At 37.5% G+C, this 10,839-nt stretch overlaps 1 protein-coding gene across 1 annotated transcript; it reads left to right on the forward strand.

Moving 5' to 3' along the window:
- The first annotated feature begins 2,978 nt into the window (after positions 1-2,978).
- Positions 2,979-8,050, forward strand: NEUROD1 (neuronal differentiation 1). Its single transcript, XM_073633745.1, has 2 exons — positions 2,979-3,140; positions 5,434-8,050. The coding sequence occupies exon 2, from the start codon at positions 5,442-5,444 to the stop codon at positions 6,513-6,515; it is 1,074 nt and encodes a 357-aa protein (XP_073489846.1). The 5' UTR covers positions 2,979-3,140; positions 5,434-5,441; the 3' UTR covers positions 6,516-8,050.
- The last annotated feature ends 2,789 nt before the right edge of the window (positions 8,051-10,839 follow it).

Genomic DNA, 10,839 nt, shown 5'->3' on the forward strand with positions numbered 1-10,839 from the left:
CTTAACTCTGAGGCTGGGATTTAATCATTGATTCCATCTATTCCCAAAGTGGCAGTAAGGTTGTGCAAAAAAATCATCTTCCAAATTATCTGGGTAATAACCGAAAATATAAAACAGGCTGTGCCCTGAATGACTTTGTAGAATTAAATAAAAACGAACCAAAGATGTGCAAATAATTATCCTCCTCTGCTTAGCAAATTCATTGAGATAAGGTGAAAAGTCACGTTAGAAAAATATTTATGAATATCAAGTAATAAACTGATAAAGCCTTAACCCTATTCTGTCTGTGCAGCTCAAATGTGATACGAGATATTCATTATTTTATGTATTTCCTGAATGTATAAATGAATTACGTTAAACCGATTAACTGATCACAATGACCTGTTTTATTTAGAACTAATTATTAATAGTATGTGTTAAAAAATTTATATATATATATATATATATATATATATATATATATATATAGATGATTATTAGAGATAGCTTTTTTAAGCAACACGATATTAACTATATATATATATATATATATATATATATATGTGTGGTTTATATTGTGTTGCTTAAAAAGCTATCTCTAATAACCATCTTAATATATATATATATATAAATATATATAAATATAATAATATAAATATATATATATGTATATGTGTGTAATTATATATATATATATATATATATATATAATCATCTTAAAATAATTATATATATATATATATATATATATATATATATATATATATATATATATATATATATATATATATATATATATATATATATATATATATATATATATATATAGTTAGACTTCCATTGAAGCTAGTTTTAAAGCTCCCTAATTGCTCTGGTGTGCTAATGTCTTTCTCCTGCTGTGATGCGGCAGTGAACAGGTTAAGTGCAGTAGCTAAGGCTAGTAGCCTTTGACCTAGACTTGTGTTGATGACTCATCTACACAGATTCATCTTATCCCTGCTGCCTCTCAAAGCTCCACTCACCGCCATTCAACACCCACTACCTGTTTAGCCCATCTGTCGGTCTGAGAAGTCTGTCATCCAGGCACCAGGAGCCATGTGACCTCCCCATTGCCACTCATCTGTTGCAGCACAAAGTTAAGGCACTGTCACGTCACGTGATCCCTCCACAATAAAACAAATGTGGCCAGAAATATATCAGGAGAGCTCTGTGTCCCCAATTGTATAAATGTTGTATACCATTATTATTATTAAAGCACATTTTACTAAAGATCACACCCTACAATTAATGTGATGACAAGATTGTCATAGGACTGGGAACAGATGAATTATTGTGTGTGCGCTAAAGGAATAAAGTGTTCTAGGAATCTGGCAATATCTCATCCCCCAAAAGGGTAAATAGTGTGAAAAATCTCTTATTTGTTCTACTAAGTATAAGAGTTGTTTTTATAGGGGGTGGGGGGGGGTAAAAATCGGATATATAGATGGGAGAAGCGACTTCATTCATTAACCAAGTCAAGTATGTGTCTGGCTGCATGGCTTGTAGAATACATCGTGAGATAGATAGATAGATAGATAGATAGATAGATAGATAGATAGATAGATAGATAGATAGATAGATAGATAGATAGATAGATAGATAGATAGATAGATAGATAGATAGATAGATAGATAGATAGATAGATATCAGTCTACCAAGACAAATAAATGGAAAGCAAGAAAGAGTGAGTTGGTTATGTGTCCCATTCCCCATCATACGTCTGTATTGGTTGTGTAATATTCTCCAGTGTCTGATGATTAATTATCTGTCTGCATTAATAACTTCATGTAGTTTGTGAGGAAGCTGAATAATGTCCCCAGCACATCACAGAGCGGCCATGTGTAGGGATGATAGGGATGTGTAGGGATGTGTAGGGATGATAGGGATGTGTAGGGATGTGTAGGGATGATAGGGATGTGCAGGGATGTGTAGGGATGATAGGGATGTGCAGGGATGTGTAGGGATGATAGGGATGTGTAGGGATGATCGGGCGGACGATGTGATCGGTATATGATAACCTGGGGTGATGGAGAAGCCCGTCAGAGGACCAGGGACAGCTCCTACAATGACAGAGTTCGGGGCTTATATTGTCTGGGAATCTGGGATCCTCTCAGGATGGACAGGACTCTACACTTCTACTGGGGTAGTTAGTTGCAGCTTGGAGAGTTTTTATTTTATTTAGTCCAATGAAAATAAATAGTTATATCTATCTATTTATCTGAAGATAAATAGATAGATAGATAGATAGATAGATAGATAGATAGATAGATAGATAGATAGATAGATAGATAGATAGATAGAGAGAGAGAGAGAGAGAGAGAGACAGATAGATAACATACAACACAGAGATGTGAAATAAGGAGAGCTGTCCCCTCTCTGGTCCCCTGTGCTCTCCTCCAATCACATCTCTGGGATTCTATTTGACAGATGAGAACTCTTCAGTGTCTTTAATGACTATGGAATAAAAGAAAAGGACATAAAGCTCGTCCATAATAATGACACTAGTGTCGGAATCTCATGCAGGATGTCGCCTCTTGTCATTAATGGCACTTTGCAAATCAGGGGCACTGAGAGGTTCCAGGGACACAAGTGATCGCTGCCTCCTTCTGCCTCCCCTTCTGTCACGTCTTGTGCACACAATGCACGGCCAGGAAGGGGTTAACCCTGTCCTGCGGGTACAAACAGGTTCGCTGAATCTGTAACTGGCGACAGATGGCCACTTTTTTTTCCCCCCATGGCCACAAAGAGATGGAAGGGAGAGCAGCGCTGAATACAAATGGATGGAGGAAAAGGGGCCGCATCACGTGATCCGCCGTTTGCCTGACTTGGGTGACCATATGGCGCGTGCCGGGGAAAGTTGGGGGGGCGGGGCTTGAAAGAAGGCGCAGGCGCACTGCGCTCCCCTCTTCACTAATCTGTGTGACTGCTGTGTTGTCACCTCTCCTCCTCCTCCTCCCTCTTCTTACTTGTCTCCTAGCGTCACGAGACCCGCTATAAAACCCCAGAGTCTCATCACAGCCCCCAGAAATAAACAAAACAATTCACCCCAGCACCTACACCTCTGCTCTGTACCACTGGAGAGGTTATGAGACTGTCACTGCCAAGGAGACACTAATACTAAGGTAAGCCTTACCTGACTCCCTCATTTCACCATTTCTCTACATCTGGGAGAACATTCATGCATTCACCTTTCTCATCCGATCATTTATTTATATATTTTTTTAGATTTCCATATTTCATTCATTTTTTTCTTCCTTTAGATATTGCTTGGCCATTAATCAAACTCATACTTTCATCATCAAATCACCCTCTTAAGCAGCTAGTAGTAAAGCCAAGTAGTTCTCAATACATTTGTACAGATGTCAGTTGATCACCTGAAGATTAGAAATAGTTTATAGAAGGGCTATGAAGTATATAGTTAAAGTTGAGTATAATGTCATCAGTCTAATGTAGGGGCTGTTATCTGCATTGAAATATAAAGAATGACATAAATATTATAAATATAAAGTCTATGCATTGTACATATAAAGTATAACATAAATATTATAAATATATATGTATATACATTTTTTAATATAAAGTATGATATAAATAAACATACAAAATATATAAAGTAGAAATGTGATGTATTATATAAAGTAGATAAGAGTATGATAAAACAAATATATAAAGTAGAAATATAGGGCATTATATAAAATACATAAAGTATAATTTAACTATACAAATATATATAAAGTAGAAATGTAAGGCATTATATAAAGTAGATAGCGCACGATATAAATACAACATATATAAAGTAGAAATATAAAGTATAATATAAACTAATATATGCAATAAAAAAAGTCAATTCACTATAAACTCATGACTGCATATGCTTATTCCTGATGGACCGACTGAAATGTTTGAACCCTGTACAAGCCAATCAGCATAGACTAAGCTCAAGCCTTCAGATGCTGGTAGTAGTAAATCTCCTTCACCTGAACTTGTTCTGTAATGTTGAAGGCTTTTAAGACTCATCCAAGCAGCCAATCATATGAGCTGAGGAAGCCATCTGGATGGGTTTCCGACATTAGAAAACAGGTCCAGTAAATTTGACTTACTGCTACTAGCTATATGGCAACCTGTATAAATGAGAACCTTCACAGATGTATGATACAATACGAAACAGCCAAAAAGCAGCAATGATGGACCAAGCGCAAAAGCCCTTGGCAACCAGTATAGTAATCAGTTGAAACTAGGGGATGGGTAAAGTGCAATTATAAGTAGTGGTGTTAAGGGAAAGGCAATTAGTATGGTAATAAGTGGTGTTAAGGTTTTAACTGAACCTGTTCTTTAAAAATTTAGTTTTTTTAAGACATTCAAGAAGCCAATCAATTGGGCTGAGGAAGCTATCTGGATGGGTTTCCGACATTAGAAAACAGGTCCAGTAAATGTGATTTACAACTACTAGTTAGTATCAATGGGAACCTTCAGAGATGTATTATACAATAAGAAACAACCGAAAGGCAGCAATGATGCACCAAGCGCAAAAGCCCTTGGCAACCAATATAGTAGTCAGTTGAGACTAGGGGATGGGTAAAGTGCAATTAGTATGGTAAGTAGTGGTGCTGAGGGAAACATATGCTACCTGTTAACTGCCAGGGTTCTCCTTGTCTGCAGCAGCAATCAAAGCAGGTTGAATACACCAGCTATGTTTTAGTAGCTCTTGTATTAAAGCCATTAGGTCATGGTGTATGGTAGACATTTCAAGTGTCTGCTTTATGCATCAAGTTGCTTTTTCTTTCTTTTTTTCCTGGCTAGGTATAGAAAACAAAATACTTGAACTAACCTAGCACAGTAAACTGCAGATGGGAGATGTGTATAATAGGGAGCTGCGGTGCACCTGATCCCCTCCATTCAGGGCGCCTGCGCCAGTTTTAATAGAATTGTCTTTTCTGCTGCTTTGCCATCCACTGATCCCTGGACGTTTATAACACAGCCTATGGGGCAGATTTACTAAAATTGGAGAACGCAAAATCTGGTGCAACTGTGCATGATAGCCAATCAGATTCTAACTTCAGCTTGTTCAATTAAGCTTTGACAATAAAACCTGGAAGCTGGTTGTTTTTTTCTGTGTACAGCTGCACCAGATTTTGCATCTCTCCAGTTTTAGTAAATCAACCCCATAGTCGGAATACATTTTTCGATCTTGCACAATCAGATTGCCGATTCTGTTATTCGTTTCAGTTTAGTATCTTTACGCAAGTCATATTTTCTTAATCTACTTAAGGTCTGCATAATATATCCCGGTTACATAACAGTCTTTGAAGGGGATCTAATGCGGATTTGTGTAGTTACATTCTAATCTATATTTCTACTTTATTAGTTGGTGGCACTGAGATCAAGTGGTCATTTATATCTGCTTGTCCTCCTTAGATTTAAAGATGACCAAGTCCTATCGAGATAATGGGTTGATCATGTCCGACACCCAAGGCTCGAGAGGTTGGGTGGAAGAGTGCTTAAGCTCTCAGGACGAGCACGACTTGGAGAAGAAGGATGAAGACCTAGAAAGTATGATGAAGGATGAAGATGAGGACTCTCTCAACCATCACAATGGAGAGAACGACGAGGAAGAAGGTGAGGATGATGATGAGGATGATGATGATGAGGAGGAGGATGAGGACGGGGATGACGACCAGAAACCCAAGAGACGAGGTCCTAAGAAGAAAAAGATGACTAAAGCCAGGGTGGAGCGCTTCAAGGTCAGGCGCATGAAAGCCAACGCTCGGGAGAGGAACCGAATGCACGGCCTGAACGCTGCATTGGACAGCCTACGCAAGGTGGTGCCTTGCTATTCCAAAACGCAAAAGCTGTCCAAGATCGAGACGCTGCGACTGGCAAAAAATTACATCTGGGCTCTTTCTGAGATCCTGAGGTCTGGGAAAAGTCCAGACCTGGTGTCCTTTGTGCAGACACTTTGCAAAGGCTTGTCCCAGCCAACTACCAACCTGGTGGCTGGGTGCCTTCAGCTGAACCCCAGAACTTTTCTTCCAGAGCAGAACCAGGATATGCCATCGCATATGCAAGCAGCAAGTGCTTCCTTCCCCCTGCATCCCTACCCTTACCAGTCCCCTGGTCTTCCCAGTCCTCCTTATGGTACCATGGACAGCTCCCATATATTCCACGTCAAGCCCCATTCATACGGGACTGCCCTGGAGCCTTTCTTTGAGAGCACTGTCACTGACTGCACCAGCCCCTCGTTTGATGGGCCCCTCAGCCCTCCTTTGAGTGTTAATGGGAACTTTTCCTTCAAACACGAGCCTTCTTCGGAGTTTGAGAAAAATTATGCCTTCACCATGCACTATCCGGCGGCCAGCCTAGCTCAGAGCCATGGTCCTATTTTCTCCAGCACTGGCCCACGTTGTGAAATCCCTATAGACAGCATCATGTCCTTTGATGGCCACACACACCATGAGAGAGTCATGAGTGCCCAACTTAATGCCATCTTTCACGATTAACTTTCCAGAGATCAAATGATGAAACTTCTGTAATTGCCCGTGCTTGTCTTGTTTACAATGGGTACCATGGCTGAAAAGTGCACCTACCCCACCTGGTGAATGACATCTTTCCATTTTATCTGTACTGCCTATCACAAAAAAAAAGTTGGAAAGCAACTTTGATTTTGACCTGCTGTATTATTAATGTATATATAACCAGAGCTCATCCAGGAGCCACTCTCTTAAATTAGGAGTACACACCATTATTCACAACGTGTCATTTTATCTGATGCAGATAAAAAAAAGCAATAATTAGGATCTATGCAATTTTTCAAACCAATGGTGGGCCAATCAAATAAATATATATAAATCTATTTTTCGACCAGCATTTTACTACTAGTTATTGTAACCCATGGCTGAATTATTTTGTTGTGATTTTTTTTGTACAGAATTTTTAATGGCTTTTTATAATGTGAATTTCCTATTTTAAAGATTAAAAAAAACACGCAGCTCCATCGATTTTTATACCTATGGGAAAAAAGTAGAATTATATCTAATTTATAGCAAATAAAAACAGAAAATTAAAAAAAAAAATAAGTTTAACTAATTTAAACAAGCAACCAAGTGCTTAGAAAGTTGTGCTGCCTTAGATGTTTTCCCTTGAAAAATGAGAGAAGTAAATCACACACAGATCCGTTAATAAAGCCTAGTCCAGGGGTAGTTTAATCTAATTCCCACCATCGGGGGTTCGTTTCTTTAAAGGGTTAAACAAATAGCAGGATATCCGTTTGCAGGGCTTCAGAAAACAGTAGAAGCTTATGTGTAGTATAGGCTTCATGGATGTCAGATTTTTTTAACCCTTTAAGAGACAGTTTTTATGAATACCAATTCTGAATCCTTGGTAATGGCAATTAGAAAAAACCCCAGCGCTGTCATCTATGTCACTATACTAGAATTCATATCACATTGTATTCCAGAGAAAAGCTGCTTGACTATCATAATTATTATGTCTAATAACCACAATCTATCAATGTGTATTTTATTTGAAATCCTTCATATGGGATGAGAATCCTGGCTTGATTCGTGCATTACCTATGAGAGGTTTTGTATGGGGTCAAAGTGAATATTTAGTTTCTGTGGGTGGGCAGACTTCAGTTATACCTTCATTTTTTTGCAGGGGTTAAAATAATAATCATAAAAAAAAAAAAAAACAATACATGCCATCAGATGTGATAACCAGTCAGTTTATTCAAATCCTAGGTGCAGTATGATGTTATTAATGCGGTTCCGATGATCGTTGTCTCAGATGTAAAGCTGGTTCAATTGAAATGAATACGTTCTGTCATTCTGTCTGTAATCTGTATGCAATCATGTTACTGCGGTTCCGCACACATCCCAATCTACTATGAAATAGTATTGACCGGTTTAGCCCAATTGTTGCATCTTTGATTTATTGATTTTATTATGCGTAATTCCTATGGGATTATTGTTTTATTCTAATAGCTCATAAAAGTGCAACGTTTATCATTTGTACAATAAAATTATTTTAAAAATGATCGCAGTTTTATTCCACTTTTCTTTCTCAATGGCCAAATGTACAAAGCCACGATTACAAATGATTTTTGTTTTTTATCGCATAATCAATAAACCAAAAGTACTTTGAAACACAAACAGATTAAAATAATAATGGTTTAAATGGGTCCTAATTTAATGCTGACTATACTTACAGTATCATAAATAAATCTATCTATCTATCTATCTATCTATCTATCTATCTATCTATCTATCTATCTATCTATCTATCTATCTATCTACACTGCACACCTTTATATATATATATATATATATATATATATATATATCTATATATATATATATATATATATATCTATATATATATATATATATATATATAGATATATATATATATATATATATACACATAGTACACATGATATATAAAGTAGATAGATAGATAGATAGATAGATAGATAGATAGATAGATAGATAGATAGATAGATAGATAGATAGATAGGGTTTTTTCGAAAGATCACTTCATATCAATGTAATCTGGAATATTGGAAAGAACTCAAATCTAAAACCCGTTTAAGGTCCAAAGTATTCGAATTAACTCTCAATTTAAAGTGTTGCATTTCCTTTTTCCTTTCACAGCCAAGAGCATTCTGCAATATATATATATTGTATGGTAGCTCTCCCAAGTAAAGTTTATTGTTATTGTTTATAGTTTATTACTTCTTATTACTAAAAATGAACAAACACTACGTACATATATAAGTAAAACTTTGCTTTGCTTAGCTAAGTTTTATTTTTTAGCATTTCATATTTACTAGTTCAATATTTTATATACATATTAGCAAAGGGAATAAGAAGATTGGGAATATATATATATATATATATATATATATATATATATATATATATATATATGAATCTTTGCCCTCCTAAATGAGATTTATTTATTATTTAGTATTTAATATTCCTTTTTGCAAAGGTATAGGAATTTAGGATTACAAATCAACAGAAGAGGAGTTTTTTTAAATATTGCATCAAGTGCAATGTATAAGTCCAAGTTTTACACGGGTCATCATATTATTGGGATGGATCCTGCTATAATTACTTTCCAGTTTCTTTCCAATAGAGCTAAAGAGACGGATAACAGATTTCACACATGTCATTGGGGCTCTTAATGGTATTCTTTCAGGTGCCAGTATCTCTATCAAACGAACTAGCATGGATCAGTCCCAGAAGTTGTTTTCCTCTCCCAGGGGACAGATTAGAATTGCAAACTTCTCCTCTTCGCTCCCCCGGCTCCCGTCTAGTGACAGCTGCGCAAAAATCGAAGTTTGCGGAAACGGAGCGTCTAAAGACAAGCGCATTCTTGTTCCAGGGGTTATTCATGCAATGCTTGTTTCATGGAGGACTCTTCTGTCAGAAAAGGGGCAGCTAGCATGCCACCATCTTTTATTCAGAATGGGGTAGGCACAGATGTTTCTTCTGCAGGGGAGGTTTTAATTTATGAAAATGATATTATTTATGCATGGCTGCTCTGCAATACACAGGCTGCTTCCATCTGAGCAGAGACATGCCACAAAACCAGGTCTATTGTCAGCAGCACTCAGGGGCATGTTCTGCTGCCTCACATTATACACGTATTAGTGCCTCAGATAACACAGCACCTGTGCAAAAGGTGATTATTATATGCTGATGGTACTGGTTAGTCTGGCTTCTGGGGTAACTTGGATCTTATCACATTTTAGGTAAGAAATATGCCATCTTAAAAGTATTTTTAACTGCATCTATAATAATAAAGGTACACTCTTGTGAAGATTAAGCACTACAGCTGTAATCCCAAAACAAAAATGTAATATATTGCATCTTACCTATTCTTAACGTGGTTGGAAAGCTAGATGTTTTTTACCTTAAAGTGAACCATGGAAGTGCAAAAAAAAAAAAAAAAACACCCTACAAGGCAATGGCATAATGTGCTAGGATGCATCGCATACTAGCACATTATGAAATACTCACCCTGGAACAAAGCCCTCTAGCGCTGTGAAATCACCGCTGACATGTTCCCCCTGACTTTTTTCTGGGTTCGCGAGCTCCAGCACTGTGATTGGCTGGAGCCACGATCATGTCACTCCCGCACAAAGAATGCAGGAGCCCTAGACTCTGGCATGAAGCTCTGAAGTTCTGGCAAGGTATGCCGGACCTTCAGAGCACATGCGGCAGTGATGTCACTGACTGCATGCAGGGTGAATATCTCCTAAATGGTGCACACTTAGGAGATAATCATTTTACTTACAGGTAAGCCTTATTATAGCCTTACCTGTTGGTAAAAATTGCCTAGCTAAACCCAGGACCCTGCATTCACTTTGTCTGGTCTCCCATAGTACACAGAACATAAAAATGCAATTATTTTAGTAAATATTAACTGCTAACATAGGCATGCGCACAGGGTGTGCCAGGTGTGCCTGGGCACAACCTAATCACCCTGTGTGGCGCAGATTCCCAGTTTAAATCCCTGATATTTCATCAAAGCCCCCTAACGGGGCTTCTAAAAAATGAGTAAAAACAAATTTAAAAAGTCCCCTGCCCTACTGACAAAGTAAGTATAAATACACATGCACACACACACATGTGTTTGAGCTTTGAGGTGTACACCCTAATGCAATAGGCTGTGCACACCTATGACTGCTACATTTTTCTCATCAGCAGTATATAGCAGTTTTGTGACTTCTATCAATGTCTGGTTAAAGCTTGTAGGAGGAGTTTTCATTCTACTCTGACTGTCCTATGAGGCTGCAGGTCCCCTGACCCTCTGTCT

This window comes from Aquarana catesbeiana, linkage group LG06, assembly GCF_042186555.1.
Source record: "Aquarana catesbeiana isolate 2022-GZ linkage group LG06, ASM4218655v1, whole genome shotgun sequence".
Classification (NCBI taxonomy): Eukaryota; Metazoa; Chordata; class Amphibia; order Anura; family Ranidae; genus Aquarana; species Aquarana catesbeiana.

What these genes read in the sequence shown, in the direction of transcription:
- NEUROD1 (XM_073633745.1), top strand. Translation starts at nt 5,442, where the DNA reads ATGACCAAGTCCTATCGAGATAATGGGTTGATCATGTCCGACACCCAA.